Source organism: Clavelina lepadiformis, chromosome 8, assembly GCF_947623445.1.
Source record: "Clavelina lepadiformis chromosome 8, kaClaLepa1.1, whole genome shotgun sequence".
NCBI classification, from domain to species: domain Eukaryota; kingdom Metazoa; phylum Chordata; class Ascidiacea; order Aplousobranchia; family Clavelinidae; genus Clavelina; species Clavelina lepadiformis.
In genome coordinates, this window is record NC_135247.1 from 15,923,626 (window position 1) to 15,944,913 (window position 21,288).

Genomic DNA, 21,288 nt, shown 5'->3' on the forward strand with positions numbered 1-21,288 from the left:
TTTAGCAACGATTATTCATCTCAGCACGCGTCTTTGCTTGTTTAGCTAAAACGGTTTTAGTGTCGCAGCGATACGGTCTGAAGACCATGACTGTTTTGAATCCAATTTCTCTGGAGATTTCATGTGTATTTGGCAGTTATGAGCGATGAATATGTTGACGCGTTCACAATCTTGTTTATTTTGCCGTTAACACATTGCGCACTAGAACAGCTCTTCATATGCTTGAATAGTCGTTCCTGTTTTGTTTATGACCACGGCAAAGGCCAGTGCGCTGGTTTAAGAGGTGAAGTAGTTTATGAGTTAAGTGCTGAACATGTATAACTACGCGACTGAATTACATAAAATGCGCTGAAATGATACTTCAACATATGAAAAATAGTTTATCTCACTTAGCAAGCAATTTCAGATCACGTGAATGTGACCTCATAATGAAATAAAATGAATGTGTAGAAACCGCAGAAGAAGGCTGCCGGACTCTTGCTGTGTGTTCAAGAATTCGCCAAGTGTAGCAAATGACTGGCTGCAACGCACAAAGTTATTACGTCACAATACGTTACTGATGCGCGAACCAGGGCGCTTTTGTTCTGGCATTGCAGCCGACTTCTTGTTTTTGTTTTGACGAACAGTTTTCACAATGGTGACAATTAAACAAATTGCTTTGTACAGTTTGTTATTTCACCAAGAGCAAAGTGCTTGGTTTCAAAACAAACTTTGCCTATCCATGTCTTAAGGCAGTGGTTCCCTACCTTTTTTGCTGCTCGTACCCCTTTTTCAGGTCAGAGCATTCTTCGTACACCCAAAAAAATCCTGATGGAATTTTTCATATATATATTGAAAAACTCCATCATTTTCATATATATATTGCTCTGTGGCCCAAGGATCTTCGTACCCGTTGATGTTCAATCTCGTTCCCCCAGTTGGGAACCCCTGTCTTAAGGTTTGCTTTACGCCGTTTACGGAGATTAGTTTGGTTGATGTTTTGAGAGTGCTGCTACTGCTGATCTTGTCAAAATTACTACAATTTGCAACACGTGCTTGCACGTCCTAATTTAACGGCAACAAACGAAATCGCGGTTGTTTGGTAATTGTTTAAGTCAGTAAGAGTTAGCATTTTTTGAGGTTAATTGTGTGATAAAATGTTTTTGGATTGTGGTTACGACGTCGTTTAAGTCCAAAGAATCTCTTTGCACCTTCAGTTATCACGTATTTACTCGGAAAAGAACAAACAAAAACACGGTTTGTTATGATGTAAGTGTTGGAAATAGCACCGCATATATCCCGGATAATGTACAATAAAGTTTACATAAAGAAGTACCGGGGAATGCGGGCGACCGTATCGTTGCTATGGAAACGTTTACAATTTTTTCGTGCGTACATCCGTTCGGGTAAAAAGGTAATGAAAACATTTATTTATCGTATGGCGACCACGCAATCTGTTTGGACCGCGATGTTCAAGACAAGGGGGACCATTTTTATTTGCTCAGCGGTCCCAGGGGACCTAGTTCATTCTTCGTCGGTTTGAACCAGGTGTGACATGTCTATGTCAGGTGTCACTCTATGGAATTAAGTTATGTACAGAAAAAGAAACTAGTAGGGGTTTTGTGTTAATCGGTATAGAAAAGCGTACGGTTACATAAAGGTGAAAAAAGGGGGACCGTTGGCTTTAACGATGGTTTCTAAGAGATAAGAGAAGTGAATCATCGCACTGTAAGATTTTTGTATTAAGATGTGCACAAACTACGAGCTAAAAGGGTCATGTATGTTAGTCAGTTCAAGCTGTTGCCAGTGACTAACGTTTAGGTGCTTGCTTTTTAGCAACTTATCAAATGCATGTTTACTTGTTATTTAGACATGCTTCGAGAAAATCACGAAGTGGCGTTGAAACCAGTCACGGGCGAAGCACGCAGTTACGTTTTATCGCCTCAGGGTGAACTCCATGTGAGGAGGTCGCAACGGCGCTTTGTATAGTGCGTTCGAAATATGTTTATTCTTGAATGCAGCGGGCTCTTCCGTGTTATTGGAGGTGGTCTTATGATAACGTTCAAGTTACGCTATGACGTTTTCAAAATTTGTCGCTGAGATACTTGACTGATGATTGAAGCCTGTTTTAGTAGCGCTGGGCAGAGTTGGTTTCCTGGCGCTTTCAAAAAACTTGCTGGTTATTTTAATAATTTCACGCTTTTACCGTAAAGCTTTGCATTTTAGTTCGCGACCTCTACTGCGGACAGGCTTACAATTATCGAATCGTTTTATAAGGCCGTTGGTGACTCCCGTTAGGTGACAAAACAAAATTTCTGAGGTAATTTTATCGCCTCCTTTTATCTGCAGCAGACGAGCCAAGCTTAGGTAATGGCCACAAACAATGAACGCAGATCCAAGCAGATCCCAACCGACGCCCGTGCTAAGATCTTTACTAATTTTTAACAATTACCAAGGGTGGCATTTTGCTTTCATGTGACATTGTTGCCTCATTTTAAAGGCTTTTGTTCACACAACAATCTTCTTGCATTTCTAGCGTTTACGAGCGCTTGCAACAAAGAGTTAGGTTGCCCCCGAAACTCTCTGGATGCCTTCAAAGTTTCCGCTTGCCTTGCAAGATGTGTAGGGTTGCTGCATTTGATATCTTTTTAATTTGTTTTTGGAATGTGGCGACAAAGTACAACAATGGGGATGGGCTAGGGCTTCATCTCATACCTGTGGGAAATGTTAAGCGCAATTCAAATACTTTTTACCGTTCTTTTAGCTTAGATTTGAGCGTAGACAAGCTACGATGAAGTATAAATGCCACCCTGCCTATTGTTAATAGTTACTGAGCTAGAAAGTCTCAAGTAGGTCTCGCGTTCCTCGATAACTGTTATGATACGTTTTGTCTTTATTGCAAAACCGCTTGGTTTTAATAAAAAAACTACTGTATTCCCGAGGATGATTTTTGGAGCCTCAAAATAGACAAAATATGGATCCAAACAAGTCAAATCTTGGGCCAGTTAGTTACATGGTTAAATGACAGAAGATAATCTTTTGACGTCTTTTTCTGTCACACAATCCCAATCGGCCAAACAAGCATGGGTCACGCGCAATAGAGCGTAAACTCTTCAGTTATGGAGAACTGTTAGCAAAATCTTGTCACAGTCGTTAAATGATCAACTCGGGCCTCGAGTCGTGAGTTATAGCAAGTCAGGTGCTTAGTGGACAAGTTGAGTTAAACACTCACATCCAGTTGGGGATACCTTGACCCCAAGAATGGTTTTAGCTAAGTATCCAGCGGAAGATAAGTTTGTGTTCAGGATGAGTCCTTTGGCAAGCTTCCAGAACTAGAAAATAGTTTGCGTGAAGAATAATTTGAACACACACAGTTGTAAGTACGGTATACTATATAATATAACGGTGCGCACGGAACCTTAAAACGCGTAAGGAATTTCTGATCGTCATAATCCAATTGCGTTAAACATTTTATAGAGGATTAGATTTTGAGTCCAAAATAGCTTTCGGGCTCGTTCGAGGTTCTGCGTCTTTTGCTACAGGGATCATTAATCTTACATCAGAATGGAAAAAGTGCCGTAATCGCTGTTTCAGCTTCCCACAGATGGATTTGCACCAAAACAAAATCTAATTTAGATCTTTTGTAATGTCTTCATGTTGTCTAAACGTGGAACACCAACGTAGCACTTGAGTAAAAATAATCTTAAGTGCATTGAGAATTAATCGATTTGTTGTTTGATTGTTTTTGCACGCTACGATTTCTCGATTTGACCAATAGTTTTTGCGGTTTACCCGCAAAGCTTGAATTATTTACGCTGGCCCATTTGTATCTCGTATTTGTATGTACAAAGCACCAAAGCTCGCCACAAAATCTGTTTACGTGTAGTGTCTGGTTGTCGTAACACTTAAAAAGTCTTGTTCGAATGACAGGAGCTGAATTTGTTTGTGGTGAACTTTAATTCATCCTGCGTATAAAAGCTACGATCTTTTGTGCAATTGACCGAAACGCGCACAGTTTGGATGTAATCGTCAGGCAAAGTTTCTTGGTTGTTGCTGAAATTACTGTAATGCTTTCCGCCTTCAGGCAACTGCTTGTCGCAACATGAAAGTCTCCGCTGTGTTGTTCTGTTATCCTTGCCCGGGACATGTTACACTGTTTCGCTGTGGGTTTACGGCGGTCAAGGCTAGCTATTTGCGATGTCATCTTTGGTTAAACATCGAGATCTGTAATTAAGCTTTCAATGCAAGGAGCTGTAACTGCGTATTACCGTCATGAGTAATTCCATGCGGTGAGTTTAACGTGAATCCAAAATCACATTTGGACATTTTACGCTACGCTATGTTATTGAAAATAAGGTGCTGAAGTACAGTGGTTATTTTGGATTGAAAATCGTGGGAAAATGGATTAAGTAAAAATATGTCTATAGTGTAATTGCTACACAGACTTCTGCGCAATGTTTATGGCATTGAATTCTATCTGATTTTGTCTTATTTTAAACAAGCAAAAGCTTTAATTTAGCGATAAGCTTCTATCTTTGTCGGCGCTGAAACGATGGTGAAGATCTGGGCATAAGGTTCATGCTGTGTTACCCGGTATAAGTCGTTCTATGATGGCCCCTGACAAATTACTGTTACAATCCCTGGTGACTATTGATTTTTGGCTTACATAATGACACGTGTACTTCACTGTGGCATTCTTTTGTCATGGTTAGTTGGTTGATTTATAGCTATTTAAATAGTTGGTTAACCACTAAGGTAGTGAGTCTTTGGAGGCGTATATCCGTGAAATTGTAGGAGAAATGGTTTCAAGACAATCGCTTGCGTCTCACCATTACAAGTTACTTGGTAATTTCTCGATACACGCAAGTCAGCGGTCCACGTTTTGTCCAACTTTCCCATCATAAAAGCTGCTAAACCGTTTTACTTCAAACACAATAAACGGTATCAAAATTGAAACAAATCGCAATCATTTACCTCTCAACGCTTGATTTGTTTTAGTGCTGATGTTTGATAGCATAATTGCTGCTTGGTTATTAGAAGGCAGGGGATGTAGGTGCTTCATACCAAACTGCAAGTAATCAACCGGTGCTCTTTTATCTGTTTGAGAATGTTCTTTTGTCATTTAACATCGATTATCGAACTTGTTCAGCGATTAGTAGTTTGACGTATAAATTATGAACTATCGATTTTAGATCTCATCTATATTATGAAAGGTCACTACATCACGGACATTTGTGCTGTTAGGTCGTAATTAACAATTCATGGATGTCCAAAATGCACAGCGGTTGACAACCTTTCCGCTCGTTAGCCTGAAAGGCATCGTTACGAGCAAGTTTCATCGCCGCAAATGTTTTTTATTGTTTCGTTACGTCAATACTAAAATAGATTTCCGTAACCTGTGTTTTGTAGATTGCGTTAACGCTTTTCTATGTTTTTACAGGATGTATATTTGTAACATATAATTTTAGGTGAAAATCGTTTGAACACATGTAAGCTTATAGCATATGATAATCTTTTGTAGTGTTCTTTTAGTCGTAACAAGATCTTTACTTTTACAAATCAACCACAACACTTAATTTAGTAAGTTTAAAACTCTGGTAACTACCTACTCTAATACACATATAAATACATGTTGTACTGTAAAGTAAATAACAGTGGATTCACGTTGCATTAGATAAGGGGCTTCTATATAACCCTGTATGTACGAAGCTTGTAGCTCAATGTATTTCTTTAGTAAAAGAACTTGTACGGAACTAACGCAGAACGAGCCGTAAATGAGTCTATCCCGTTTAAATTTCTCCTCTCCTTGTCTCCTAGCTTTTATCGCGGTGTCTGTTTGCGTTTCTAATCTGATTGTTTATTTGCAGGTTTTGGTGATAGCCGCAAGTAATTAACAACTGCTGGAGAGAATGGTACGTAATGTGCATTTATTTGTCACGTATTATATAGGTTATGAAATTATTAATTTACCGACATATGAGTGAACAAGAAACATGTAAAAAGCATTGTAAAATCGTAGCTAGTTCTTGCAGAATCGAACTCTAATGTCGAGATTTAAAATCTGGTTTGTCGATTAAATTCGTTTAAAGAGAAACTAACACTTGCAGTTGAATAACAGTGCTGTAATATGTATAAAGCTGTACAGCTGTAATATGTATAAAGCAGTTGATGATGTTGACCAAAATGTCACTGACCGACCCAAATGCGGGATATAGAAATTATTACCCAGATAAACCCGTTCGATTGACGGGGTATATAAATTAAATGTTTAGATGCTTTTTTCAAATGGGTTTCCTACTACATAGAGCAGATACTGTTTCAGACTGAGTTCTTGTCAGTTTGCGAGGTTACTGATCATTTAGTAATTAGCTGTAATTAATAGACAATGGTATTCACCAACTAATGCGTGTATCCGTAACCAGTGCACGGTATAAGTCTATTTAATAATAACCACCTTATACAAACGTTACCGACGTTACAAATATCTGGTGACCGGCAAAAGAAATAATTTCCTTTGTTAAATATACAAAGGGCGCCAATTGACATTTTGATAGCTACTGCGCTATGGGATTTCTAGGCTAACACAAATATTTGTTTTTTATTAACGTTTCTGTAATTTCTGGAAATGTCGTTTTCTTACAAGTAATTGAAAATGTCTAGACCTGAAGTGTGCTCTGGAAGCCAAGCGCCAGAAATGTCATGCTATGCTGTTCAATATATATGCGGTTAATTTATTGGTTTTCAATTTGTACATGTGAGGTATTATTAAAAAATAGTTACATCACCTCCAAACCTCAGCAGAAGGACCTGTCTAAAACATCCCGGCTCTAAGCGCGTTTGACCTTGCTATGTTAACATAAAGCACGACGGTTTCTCTTTTAATAATATCGTGTAATGTTTGGTTTATTTGCCTTAGAAGCCGGCCAAGGTGAAGTTGTCACAATGACGGCAGTATAACTCGGTTAGTTTGCTTGTGTACGCTAGGGCTTAACCTTTAACAGTTATTATTGCAATCCAGGCTTAACCTACATTGTACACTTTTGGAAACATCAACCACGTTCAAAGCAAAGGTCTAATTGCTAATTCGTACCGTTTGGTTTCAACTTTATTCAGATTGCAAAGGGTCTTAATCCATAGCACAACCAAAAATTGTTCTGTTTTGTTGTGATTTCATTTCACGCACTAACGAAGCGCGAAATGCGAGATCAAGTTGAATTAACGACGATTCTATGTGAGTAAGTCCAAAGGAATTAGTTCTTTCGGTTATTTTGCAAAAATGCCACATCACATAAGCTTGAAACGTCTGTAACAGACTTCGGACGCATATGTCGGTTCAAGGTTCTTCATACGTCTAATTCAGGATCCCAGCCGAGCGGTGAAACATACGAAAGACAAGATGGCGACTTATATAGGATATTAAGTGAATCACCCCGGGATTACAGCTGCCTGGTTGTGTGAGGCAGGTCTTCGAAGAGGTCTCGACATTTGACAGCTTGTCGCCGGCTCAGAGTAGGTCCGAAAAAATTGCCAGTCTAAACTGAAATCCCTCGAGTCTATATCTGGAAACAATAACGGGTATTCGGAATATGTTTGTGGAAAGTTCCCTTCAACAAACATTGCTGCGGCCTACTTCAGAGTTCCGGGTTTAGATTGGCTTAAGCTTTCGGGTGAAACGAGATTTAGGCTGCCAGGGACCACTCATAAGGTTTGATTGATGGTTTTGCTGAATTGCGAACAAATGAAATTGATATTTTGTGGAAGCATGCACAGTTGCATACTTGCTGTTATTGAAGACGATATAACCGCGTGGCATGCATTATTAAGAGTATAATTATTATCACATACAATACTATATGAAAGACTACCCTACACTTCCTTATCTGTGTTCGTGTGGGGCAACGCCCGTGAGCCAAGTGTTGAATATTTCACTAATGTAGGCCTAACGCTACATCATTCACCTGCTTTAACGATTACGTAATGCCGCGTTTATGGTGAAAAGAAATGACATCATTTTATGTCGTTTTGGGTGTCGGTTCTCAATAAGCACTTATACACAACAGGCACCGTACACTTAACATAGCTCAACGGCCAAGAGCAATTGTGCAAAGTTATTGAACGATTGATCGTGCACTTCACGTAGCATCCTTGTGTTCTAAAAAATACGATGGACGGTGGCAGTATGTAATAAAAATGTAACCTGTAGAAGTTGTCTCACCGTATATGGTGCACGCTCTAGCTTGCGATTTTAATTTCAGAGTTAATTGGCGTTGCTAAGGTTTACAGCTAAGCGCTTATTTCCAAGAATACTTTTCATTCCTTCATCAATTCCAAACAGATTAATAAGGGTTAGCATCATAGGCTATGATTCTATGGTAATAACCGTTGTTTTACAAGTAATAATTAAGCTGTTAGTTGCTCAAGTACGTTACGTGACGCATGTTGGATATAGCAAAATAATGAAAGGATTAAATCATGGAAGGGTTACGAATAAATCCGCTTCACCTGAATAAATCAATGTATCATAACTCGGTATGATTTTGCAACGTGGAATTTTGCTTTGTCTAAAAAAAACGCAGGCGCACCCAAAAATTGTGGACCAAAATGCGGATTTAAAAGGATTTAACCTGCTTTTAGTTGGTTTAACGAGCCAAAAATTAGTCTTTGCTAATATTTGACATTAGTCAGCTGTGGCGTAAGTTGCTTGAACGTTGGATGAAGTTTATAAAACTAGTGGCGTTTACAGTTTGTTTAGGAAAAGTTTGGAACCACATCGTGATGGTTTTAGAGCAAAGTTGGTTAGTTTTGTTACTTGACTCTGTGTACGCCAACATTAACATAGTCTTCAGCATGCGTCATGACCTTGGAGTTGAAAGGTCATGCGCAAGTGACGACAGTCGCATTCGTTTTTGTGCATCAAAAGTATTATGTTACTTTAATTGTTTTAGTTTAAGTTAAGTGGTAGGTTTTAAATAAATTACGAGATAAAAGGTTGACAATTTCGCAAAAACTTCAAAACTAACTTTTCCACTTTTTTCTAGCACACCCCTTCTAATTAGTGATTTCGCAAACTTTTTTCTATTCTACTTGCACCGTTAACTTTGGAATGCAAGTTAAACTACCTTCGTTAATGGCCCGTGGGCATTTTAGGCGATTTTAGGATCATTTTCGTCAAACCTTATATTAGACCGAGTGAAATATGCTCACAGTCAGGAAAAAGCCACTTTGTAAACGGCAGACATGAAATAAAATTTCATCTACTAATTGTTTTGGAAAGTCATAAAGAAATTATGTGAAAACGCGGGACGCCCGTCTTTGTAAGAGTTCGAAAAACTTTTTACGAAAGCAGTATCAGATATGCCGAGGTACAAACCCACAAAATACAGCCCCACCGCACTTATTAGTTAACACGACCCATTTAGATCCCGCACGTGCGTCATCGATCATTTTTCGTGACGCTATAACGTGAGTTAAAACGAAACCCAATTTCAACGTTTCGCTCACTTGACGGTCTATAGGTTGTTATTAACATCAGGTTTTTTTTAATCAGGAGTAGTTCTTCGTTTTGTGTCGGTCTTAACACGTCGTCGGGATCATCATCACAGGGTGGTTCGGTATAGTTTTAAGACGACGGTTTAGTAATGACCAGCTTGTAATAACGAAAGATTATCCTTTGTGACGTAGAAAGTACAATCCGATTGTGACCCGCGTCAAGACTCAGCCAATCTACTACGTCACAGCAATCAAGCTGCAAGCATGAAAGCCCTCGAACCGGCCAGAAATCCACATCAGGTCGACCAGCTTAACGTGAGTAATGATAAACTGGAATATTGTTATGAAATACTCAGCATATTTGACGATACGACTCAAAGATGATCTTATTTGTTAAGATCCCATTACTTGGCATACAACACCCGATAAATAGGGAAATTTCTTTTAAAGTTTTAAAGCTTGACCTATTTAAATGATGGAGATAAGATATGTCAAGTACACGTTGCCACATTTATGACTACGAAACCAATATAGCTCCATATAGTAAAAATAGATGCAATATTATCTTCCCTTTAAATCTGCTGTTCCGCTGTTAGATTTATTTTTGAATGCCAGAGACATTGAATTATTTCCATATTTAACTTGGTCAAGGTATACCTTGCGCAACACAACTGAATCGTATTATAGCAGCAGATTTCGTTACGGTTAGGATAAAGTCAATTTCCTCAGAGCATCTCCTGTTCAGAATCACTTGGTTTGTAAGCTTAGCCTTAGCCCCACTTTATCATCATAATCTCATCCTAATTACGTACTTGTAAGTGAAACAAGACTCCCCTCAGCTTGCAGCAAACGTAAAGGATGCTACGACTTCACTGGTTATTTCCGTAAATACGCTCAGTAAAAGGCCGACTTAAGGTTTGGAAAATTAATTTCCTTTTGTCAGTTCTGTGGTCATGTTTCGCAACTGCGACTTAACCTAAACCGCGCGTGCTTGCCCGTATTCAATTGTTTACGTGTTGATGTACCTGCCAGCTGGCGGCGTTTTTATTAAGACGGATTGGCAGTTGATATACGAGGGTAGAGTAGAATAGAGACGTGAAACGGTGTCAAGTAAGCAAAATTGAACTGAAAATGTATACGTTTTCCCTCGTAATTTGACTCTGCTATCAAGATCGCTTTTTTAAGCTTGGAAGGATTTAAAAACAAATCGTTTGTCTTACTTAACCGTGCTCTCTAACGCTCGTCAGCCGTCTTTACATAATGGGATAACGTGTTTTATGGATCAAAGAAGATATATTCACCGCTAGTTTATTGTTCGTTTTGGGGATTTGAAATTATTGTTGGTGGTATAGCATAAGCATTTTGTCAGCTGTAGATATACAGGTTAGCTTTGAAAACGAAATAGGCCATTTTCAAAACATTTGAAAGCCGTGGGAATGACTTCTTGTTTAGGGTTTGGTTTTCCAATTTGTTTGCTTAGGGCGGTTGAAGTGACAATTTTTGTCCTGTAATATTATGATTTTTCTGTTATTCTTACTGTCGGTGAATGATATCCCGTGTTTAAAGAGAAAGTTTAAAGTTTTTGAACGTAGCCGTTGTTATTCAAGTAACGTTAATAACTGTTTGCTTAGCTGGATGAATGATCCCCTAAAATCGTCTAGATTTGTGGCTCAAAGGCTATGCACAAAAACACATCATGGTTACTGTGTAAGACTTCCCCCTTTGTATCTGTTTCAACCAAAAACAGCCTTCAAAGGCGGGGTAAAACGAAAGAGTAACAAGGTTTTCCGGTCTGATTCATTTAGTATCTTTATAGGACTTTGAACTATAAAAAACCCATTAAGTACAACTGCGCACCTGGATAATTTTCACAATAAACCTACTTCCTTCCTAAAGTTTGGACAAAATTGTACAAATTTTACGACGCCGACAAGAACAAGTGGCCGGTAAGATACGATGCACGTCCTGGTACCTGAAATAAACGTGATGGATTCTAATTATACTTTTTAACATAAATTGATGTTATTTTATTTTATGAACGTATAATTAACTCTATGGCTCTGGTCTGCCACAGCTACGTGACCCAGGTAATAAATATTATACGTTACGGCATATATCGGTATAGTCATTATATATATCTTACTGTATATAACATAATTCTCCAATACACACAAGTCCTCTTTCTTCCGAAGTAACTGGACAGTTTGCTTCGGAGAAATAGGCGTTGTTTGGAAGGATTTCTCATTAAAACCTGTCCCGTAACATCACGAATATGCAGAAAACCACAAAAATCTTCTTTGACGCAGCTATGTGTGAAAATATGGCAAACACGGCCATTTGGTGCATGCTAAACACCAAACTTAAAAAATTCTGCGAAAAATGCCAAGCACGTGGAAAGAATGGGTGGATTAATTATTTTTCACACGTGTTATATAATCTTACGTTCACTTTTTGTAATGTACGACCAGCCTGCTACAACGTATGTATATACAGTACACAGGCAATGCTTACATTTAGCACAAGTTAAAAATGTGCTTGTTTTAAGACTTGTAAGCTAAAGTGTTCAACTGGACATATCGAAATATCAACCCTTCTCACTGAAACATGTAAAGGTTTCCGTATGGTATTCTCCAAGGGCCCATGCCGGGTGTATATATGAGCTTTCTTGCGGTTGCATTGTAACAAAAGTCGATCGCAGTTGGACACGTACAATGTTTTCTTTTTATAGTAAAATTGCTGCGAGTCGTGCAAAAGAAACGCTTTGTGTAAAAGCCAACATACTTAAATTTGGTCGCGAAACGGCTGGCATTGTGCTACGATTGCGATCTCCTTGTGGTTACTATCTTCTGCCGATCATGCTGGTTTCAGCTATGGAAAGCATTGCAAACGTTTTTGTACGTTATAATAACCTATAGGTAACTATTTTTCCTGCAGTATTTTTGTACAATATGCATCACATTTTAAGTTTCGTGTGGGCCTATCTGTGAAATCCTGTATAGTTGCGCTTGAATAAAGATTCTGAAGCCCCAAAGCCTCTAGAACATGATTATTTTTGCTGTTGCACAGTTACTTTTGCATTTCTTGTCGGGCATAACCATAAACCCACTAAACCAATAATTGCTGGCTATGAATGCTACGTTTTAAAGCCCGTATTTTCGAACCTTGTATCTGGTTCCGTGGTGAAGTATAATAGCAAACAATTGCGATAGTTTTCATAATTTTTTAAAACCTTACTCCACTTCGAATTATTAAGCGGATTTAAACGTGAAATATTTTCACTTCCCAAATATGAAAACAAATGACGAAAGGTCACAAACCAATTTGAGGTGAAAAGGTGTTTCCAGCTATAGCTCGCTTGTGCATAGCCGGCATTCTTCGGTATGCGGTCAGAGAATGACTGTGAATCCCTCAACGCTGTAGTATCGCACAAACCTCGGTTTTAATTTAAAAGCTTCTTCGTGACGTTAAACGTCAAGGAAATTTCCACTCAATTTGCTGAAGGCTGGGCAGGTGGAACGAACATGAAACTGTCTTTCTTGTGACCTCTTGTTCGGAGTCGTTTTTCACCAATTATTTAGATTCATTACAACAACGTCATTTTACATAGAGGCTTGCATACATAATGGAAGTCAAGATTAAACTTGTTACGTACCGAGTAACACCGCTGATAAGTCGTAAACAAGTTGGCGGTTTCGTGGTTACCTCCACTTGTAAATGTATCCCTGAAGAAAGCAAAAGTTTGGACAATAAATACTAGTAGCAATGTTATAAGAATAGCTACAAGTAATGTGTTAAATACATTTCGTGGGCATTCTGTAAATACATACTGAAAATAAGTTTTGTCGGTTTTTATTGTGCACAGGTCCGGAAATCAGATTATGACAACATGGAAGAATCGTTGCGAGATGCGCTTCGTCAAGGCGGTCGTCCTGTTACGACGAAAGATGATCCTTCAAAGCATATGCCACAATGCGAGGTAGAGATTAGCTTGACTGCCCCGTTCAAGTGTGCTTTGGTTTTCCTTTACTGTAAGCATACCGGCTCGGTCTTTTCAACCTAGCACGTTTTGGAATCAAGCGATCTTTAGACCCATTAAATGACTGGCTTAGCGATCGCGCTGGCGGTCTCATTCTTATTCGATACTCATGTTAATTTATTTTGCCACAGACCACAATTACAAAGCACCACAACTACATAACTGTTTACGAGCACGATCAAGCCCAACAAGGAGGAAAATACAGAGGTCTACAAAAGGCGGAAAACCACCGTCCACATCCCGGAAGTACTGCGGGTGGTTTTTCACCAAATTTTAACTTGCAACAAATCGCTAGCATGGTGGGTTATCAATGGATTAGTTTGATGATAAGTGATCTTACATTCTAATAGGACATCTCAAACGTCTTTGTGTATACGGAAAACGGTATGACAAGTGTTTTTGTTTGTTTCTTATAGGGTGGTGAAGACTTCAGAAAGTATTGCGCTCTTCTCGTAAATCGCGTCCAACAAATGGAAGAACAAAATCACCAGCTCCTTCGACTTGCAGAAAAGCAGAAGATGGAGTACAACAAGGTTTGTAAAAATCAAAACCCTCTGTATAACGTGCAAGAAGTTCGCATATACTCTAAAGTAAGAATGATAGGCTAACACTGTTTAAACAAAGTTATTCCTTTTCAAGGTGGCAGCAATGGTAGCCCAGTCGGAGGAGAGTCAACGTCGTTTGCAAAGTGAGTGCGCCAACCTCAAGCACCAAATTCAGCAGCTGATCACGCATAATAAAATGCTGCGTGAACAACAAATCATTCAGTCAAACCAACCGTCGCCAAATTCACCCATGACCGGTAAAACATTGTAGCTTAGAAACGAGCCGGGAAAATGTTTCTCTGTGGAATGCTATTGTGGAGATTTTAACATGTTTCACTGCTTTTTAGGTGGTTTTCCAGGCAATCACGGTGGATTTTCCCAATCCGAACACAATAAACAGGTGGGAACTCCAACTAATCAGACCAACGCCGAGTTCTTTAGAAATCTACATAGCGGTGTTGAAGGCAGCCATCAAAATGGTGAGATTTGAAACATAGCTAGATACTAATGGAATGTGTGTGCTTATTAATAATTTTTTTGGCCTTTCTCAGGTTTAGTAAATGAATGTCAGAAGAATTATCAACCTTCAGACATCGCAGCAATTGTTGACCTCTACGCCGCTTTACAAAAATCGACCCTTACCGACCTGGGTTTTGCAACGCAATCCGAAAACAGTCCCCGGAACGGTTACCCAATGAACGAACACCATCCGAATCCGTCCCCATCACTTCAAGTTATCCAGGAGCACCCAGAGAGGAGACACCATCGCCAGCACCATCCTGAAAACCACGCGGACTACGCTTCCCCTTCCAGCCTTTGCGCAACTAACTCTTGCCCGTGCGAGTCCCGGCCATCTGGCGAGCTGACACCGTGCAGAACAAGAGAGTGCAAGGAACACGTAGTATATTCACCTACTCGCAAAGAGACGCAAGGCACAGCATTTCCGTTTAACCCTCAACAAGCGTCGTCAAAACCTATGGGTTTGCAAGACGGCGATGGCCGTCAATCGTTCGACAACAATTCCTACGTCGAAGTAGAGCTTAAGCGATATCAGAAAGCTGACGAAGGCCTGGACCAAGCCAGACACCCTAGCTCTGAGCATTTTAACCATATTGCGTCTGAAAAAGTAAGGCGGGACTATCGCCTGCGCGCTTCTCATAACCACTACAGCCAGGTTTCTCCGAAAACTGTGGAGCAACGACGGCCTTCGAGTTTGGTGTTGGATCTGGGCATTGCACAGAGCCTTCCTAGCCCAACGTTTCACCAAAACCAGTTTCAACCTGTTCCTACCAGTGTTGCTCTTTCTCCTGTGTCCCCTAATTACGAAAACGTTGTATTCGCGCAGACCAATGGAAAACGCAATGCTAACAACAGCAACAACAACCAAGCCAACGTTCAACTGTCTTATCAAGGAGAGAGATACAAACAGCAAAAGGCAGAGATATCATCACCCAAGGTTGAAAAGAAATCGGTACTGAATAAAAACCCTCCTAAAATAGCAATGTCATGCAAAGAAATATCACACTCCTGTCCCCCTGACAGACGTCACGCTTCACTAAGCAGTTTCACATCACCAACAACGTCAAAGAAACCTTTTTCAAGGAGATCTTCGATAACCAGTAAGTGAAATGATGAACGATTTCAACCGAAAGAGTTTTGTTTGATTATCTCCTTTAGTCATTGTTGCAAAATTTAGCGTTCGGATGAGTCAAAGGTTGAGGTATTGTGGCAATAAACATTCATGACGTCAGGGCTTAAAGATCCTTCTTCGCAGATTTACCACCCCCGCCGCCGCCGCCACCGCAAACAGATGAGGAAATAGAACAAGAAGACAGCAGTCATCCGGAAACAGTCCATAGCGCGAAAGTGACCCCAATACCGAGGAGAGTTCGTAGCAGCAGCGCAGATCACGCAAGAACGAAATCGCCGGATTACAACAGGTTCGTTTATTTCATGAAAAAATATTGTTGTAATTTGTTCAAGTTTGGTTCGCTCACAAAGCAGTATTTTATCACACTTAAGCTTATAGTCGGAATGCTTCATCACCGCATACGGAGGTAATCTCGTTTGCTTTTATTGTATTTGTTTACATAATTACAGGTCTAAGTTTGAGAAGAAAGAAGAACTTCGTCCCAAGATTAACGAAGGTTTGTAAAATGAGTTTTTTAATTTTTACCTACAAGCAAACGACTTTGTTGGTTCTTGTTTTGAACTTTGGTTTAATCCTGCCAAGCCCGCTAAGACATTGAATTATGACGTACATTGTCGAATGATCCGCGCCAGCTTTCGTGACCGAAGACTTAATGCGTCAAAACGTTGTTATGTTGGACATAGCTTATGCCACTTGGAAACAAAGCTTATTTGGAAATTTGTATCAGGTTTTCCGCGAAAATTGAGCGTTTGGAGGCAACATAATGAGCATCACCAAGCTAGCCAGCAGAAACAACAGCATCCGGACTCTCAAACAGAAGCAAAGAATATCGGGTGGCGGCGTGGCTCTTACGCCGCGGCTTGCAGGAAGTCACAGTCTCTTGATCATCTTTATGAGCTGATGCTCTTGGAAAACGGAACAGCGAGCAGCCAGGACAATAAAGATGCAGTTGACAACAAGGAAGAAGCAGGAACATCGGTAGGACTTTTATTGTTGCTGCTTGAATCAAATTTGGTTTGGTTGGTTAGGGTTTACTTTGCAAGCTTTTACCGTGATCAAATGTTATTTGCAGGACTTTAGTACCTTACAGTTCCAAAGAAAATTTGGCTCTAATCCTCCATCTCAGGACATGAACTCTCTGCGACCGCTTCATGAAAACTTACTTTCTCCAACAACGGAAGAATCAGAGACGCTATCTCCTACGTCCCCTAAACATCATTACTCAAGAAACGCTGATAGACCTAGCCCTTATGAATTTATGATGCCGTTAAAATACCAGAACAGTCCGCCAACAGCCGAATGTAACAGGAAGGACTTTCATGGTAAATACGTCGCTAAGATTTCCAGCCATTACCAAACTTGGCCTAGAAATTGTTTCTCGTTTCTATTTAACATGTTGTCAAATATTAACTTCAAGGTGAAGTAACGAGGGTGCGATTTTTTTGCAGGAAGTGTTCCGACCTCACCTAGATCTCCTCAATTCTTTCGTCTTCAGAAGAAGAGTAGTAACAGTGAGAGTGCTCTTTTCCATTCCAGAAGTCCTGTGCGACATGCTTCGAAAGCTCCTGATTTTGAGTTGGACGAAGAGCAAGTGACATCAATTACCGATGACGTAATTGGTGATGATCAAGTTTTTGAGCAAGTCACTACATCTAATAAACCAAGGACAAGACTTCTAAGTGAAGGTAAAAGCTGCAATTTGGTCTAAATTTGTGTATTTTGGCTTGTAGTGTTGCTGCAAATATTGTTGTCCAACTAGGTTTGGGCCAATCTCTTAATAGCGTTGATAAATGCTTACAGGTTCCACTGGTCGCTCAAGAAAAGAGTGTGATCCAGGAAAATGTCATCTGCGGAGGCATAGAAGTGTTGAAAGCGACGTTTCTATAAACAAAAAAAAAGAAGAAGTGATGTCACGTTGTGCAGAGGAAAAAGCAAAGCGACTAAACTCTGACAGCTTGAACAGCCCGGACAAGGTAAACCGTTCAGCAAGTGGCATTGCTCAACAACCACGTTTCCCATCCACCAATCCACATCTAAGGCTTCAACCTCCAGCCACTAAAGTCAAACGCCAAGACAGTAACGACGGTCAAAAGAGCCCGAAACAAGGTGAAGGTACACCTGTCGCTTCATCTACAAAACCTTCTCCTCTTCAATTCAGACCGGTTGAAAATGCAACCGTCAGCCAACCACATGGAGGGATTTCTAAAGTCTCCCAGAACTCTGCACCCTTGCGATCGCCCTTGTCGTCCATGAGTGGCAGCAAGGACAGTATCTTGGATGATCTTAAGGAACGTGGACGCAGTGAAACAAAATCCTCCAAGAAGACAAAAGATAACGCCGCATCGGGAGCTGTGGGCAAGAAAAAGGGCTCTGGTAATGGGACGCAATCAAAGTCGTTCGTGAACATTATGAAGGCAAAGTTTGCTCGATCCACATCAGGAGGAAGGTCAAGCTCCGGAGGAAAGAAAGGAGCTGAAGTAGTAAGGTGGGTATCTAAAACAATTTCATTGTTTAGTTTAACAATATATCACTGAAAATAGAGTTAATATGAGTTAACCCAAGAGTTTTATCAAATTTTTTGCTTTTTTATTTTCTTGTACCCTGATTATATATATACGGTGCTCGGTTGACACGGTTCAACCACCGTCAACTTTTTATCGGTATTGTTTAAACGAACTTAGATTGGTTTATTGTTTTAGACCGCCTGATCCTTTCGAGATATCGCCAATAAAACCTGCATCCGCTTCCATTGATCCGCGTACGCTGTCCTTAGAGCCAAATTCCTTCTTGCAGACAAACAAGAGCGTCTCTCCTAACGACAAAAAGAATTCCAAGCAAACTCTCGGAAAGCAAAGTGATGCAGCTGTCGGGCGAAAACTAAGTCAGCCTTTTCCAAACGGGATAGCCTACAACACAAACAGCCAGTCTCAGACCCAACTCAGCAAGGTTGTTGAGGAGGTTTTATCAGATGAAGGTTTCGCGGAAGGCAGTACAATCGAGCGCGCCGAAAAAGAATCACCGACTTCCCAAACAACAAACGATAAAACTTTGACGCCACAGAACGTTCCCTCGCCCCGGTACGTAGACGTTCCAATCGGTGGTGGGCTGAACGTATCATCCAACAAACTCAGTGCGAAGCAATCACGAACGCCCGAGAACAGAAACATGCCGAAGAAAGACAACATGGATTGGTATGACAGCGTCGTTAGTCTGAATAGACAAAGAACGGAAGGAGAGGGTCCAGCACATGGAAAAAGATTCCAAGTTTTACCGCCAGAGACTTCCCTTGAAGAAGACCCTGAGGCGCAGGCGTCCGTGAAGCAAAGGCACACAAAGAACGTAATGGAAAGAGAACCACCATACGAAAACTCTCCACTGGACGAAAGGCTTGTACAAAGTCGAAGTCTTGCCCAAGAACTCAGCAACAGAATCAACAAAAGTCGTTTTGAATCGATAGAGCAAAGGAACCACCCCAATGCTCCCCCGGGAAAAGAAATTCTTGCCACCGAAGTCACCCTCGTTCGTACGTCACCGTCTTTATATCAAAGTGGTTCGTCCATTGCCCAACCCAGCAAAAGAAAATCACCAGCAAGATTTAACAAATCTCCGTCAGGAGGGGCGCTGGGGAAACTCATGCAAACAGTCAGCAGCCATTACTCGTCAAGCAGAGAAGATCTTTCTGGAAAAGACAATAGTCAGGGTAAGTTTTAATTGTTGCCTGCCATTGCGTAAAGCTACCGCAAAATTGACAAAAATTATTATCTAAAGAAGTCATTTACTTTACAGGAAGTGAGGTCAGGAAAACTAAATACGACCAGCAAAAATTCTTTGAAAAGGCTTTTATGCACTCAGTCGTGCAGGCCGAATTGCTGCAAAGTCAGAGCCAACGAAGCAGTATTGCCGAACCAAACCCTAACGTGAGTTATAAGAAAAATGTTAAATAAGGTATCAAGCATTTACAATAGAAAATCGGTTGTAATATGTCGACTTAAATAAGGCACTCCATTGTAAGGTCAGTTTTAATTGTTACAGAGCAATACAATCGGTGATAATCCCGGTCATTTAGCCATAAATTCGACATCAAGTGCTGGTGAAAGCGTCGCCGAGTCAGTGGGGACTGGTTCCAGCTTTGGGTCCCTTCCCTCAGACGGTTTAGCCAGTAGTCACAGCGGTGACATCATTGAATGCCAGGGAATAACGTCGTCAGGATCTTCTGATGTTCCGGTAAAACAACAAACGCAACGAATGAGCAAAAATAAGCGCAATAGCGCGTCTTCCTTTGGCTTTGCCGGAAAGACAGGAACTGGAGGTTCAAGCACATCAACGTCCAGTAGCGAGATGAACTTCAGAGGAAGAAGTAAACTTCCTGGAGCCGGAGGTTTGCGTCCTCCTGCCCGATCTTCTCCTCCAGTATCTAATAAACATCCTCCAGCAAGTGCAAACCCCTCATCGAACAACCACAACAAAAATCGCAATAAAAGTGCGGATCCGAAGGCTAGAAAGGAACCTCAGTCACCGGCCATCCAACAGCGCTCTTCGGAAATAAGCGAATCGAAACCATCGCGGATGGCATCCGTCCAGAAGACTCAGGTCGCATCTCGACTGTCCAGGATGTCAGGATCGAGTAAACTTCCCTCTTCGGGAAAAGTCTCCGAAATTCGCGCAAGAAAAGGCTCCGATAGTGCTTCTCCTGCACGTGGGCTGAGCCAAGCTCACAAGATTAAACTGGCTCCGTTAAACTACGGTTTCCAACCATCTACTGCCTCCTACAAGATCCGTTCCAGAGACAACACGCCAAAAGGCTCAGTCTCTGAGCCGGTCTACGAGAATACCTCCACAATTCAACATCACGAAGGGAAGCAATCGATTAAAGAGGCTTCCTCTAACATAAGGCAAAATCTGGCCCCTCAAAGGTAATTTAGCAATAATATATCGGTTGTTGGTTATATAGGCACTGCAGTAGGTTATAAAATGTTTACTTCATTTTGTTCTCTTCTTAATCATCGTTCTTCTTCAGGCAACCCATGTCCTCATTCGGAATCTCTGTTTCAAGTACCCAGCCCGGATGCGGCGCAGATCGAGCAGATCTTCGTCGTGTAAAGCGAGGGATACCACCTCCAGGAGCGTTACATCGTCCCAGACCTATACACCCAGGAGTGGGAGCTGGATAAAGCTCATCTGTTAAAACTTTACGTCCCAGGGAAGATGAAAAAGATCTATCTTGCCTTACTATAGTGCAATAACTGTTCTATTTTCCTTTTTTCCTTCGATTGGTTTTTTACCTTCACTCTGGTAGGTTTTGACCCTATAAGCGCAATACCTCTCTCGTTCTTATCCATGCAGAGGACCAACGGTTGTGCTTAACGTTATTTAAATAAGCAATGTTTTTTTCTTTCTTTTTGTTTTGTTCTCTTCATGATGCATTATACTGACATTGTTTGGCTTTCCCTTTATGTTTGCTGTTGGTACATGGGACTGCATGGGAGTTACTACCATTTTAGAAAATAAATTAAGTATCAATGACGTTCGGTTCGATTTATGAAACTATTTAGTGATGAAGGCGAAAAATAGATGAGGTTTGTATTTTG

General features: G+C 40.6%; 1 protein-coding gene across 2 annotated transcripts; it reads left to right on the top strand.

Annotated features, from left to right (window-relative positions):
* The first annotated feature begins 979 nt into the window (after positions 1–979).
* LOC143469698 (uncharacterized) lies at positions 980–21,223 on the top strand. Of its 2 annotated transcripts, none has more exons than XM_076967483.1 (19): positions 980–5,559; positions 5,847–5,891; positions 9,661–9,783; positions 13,331–13,444; positions 13,636–13,803; positions 13,921–14,037; positions 14,144–14,306; positions 14,397–14,528; positions 14,601–15,668; positions 15,824–15,989; positions 16,150–16,196; positions 16,428–16,678; positions 16,773–17,022; positions 17,149–17,385; positions 17,501–18,185; positions 18,400–19,400; positions 19,487–19,617; positions 19,733–20,613; positions 20,718–21,223. In XM_076967483.1, the coding sequence occupies exons 2-19, from the start codon at positions 5,889–5,891 to the stop codon at positions 20,869–20,871; spliced, it is 5,691 nt and encodes a 1,896-aa protein (XP_076823598.1). In that variant the 5' UTR covers positions 980–5,559; positions 5,847–5,888; the 3' UTR covers positions 20,872–21,223. The 2 variants fall into 2 exon arrangements, with proteins under 2 accessions (XP_076823598.1, XP_076823599.1); XM_076967484.1 differs by having other exon boundaries at positions 5,450–5,468.
* Positions 21,224–21,288: the final 65 nt, after the last annotated feature.

Bases quoted from the DNA above. Each gene is read 5' to 3' on its own strand.
- LOC143469698 (XM_076967483.1), top strand. The intron at 9,784-13,330 runs GTGAGTAATGAT...TATTGTGCACAG, and splicing joins ATCAGGTCGACCAGCTTAAC to GTCCGGAAATCAGATTATGA. The intron at 15,669-15,823 runs GTAAGTGAAATG...CCTTCTTCGCAG, and splicing joins AAGGAGATCTTCGATAACCA to ATTTACCACCCCCGCCGCCG.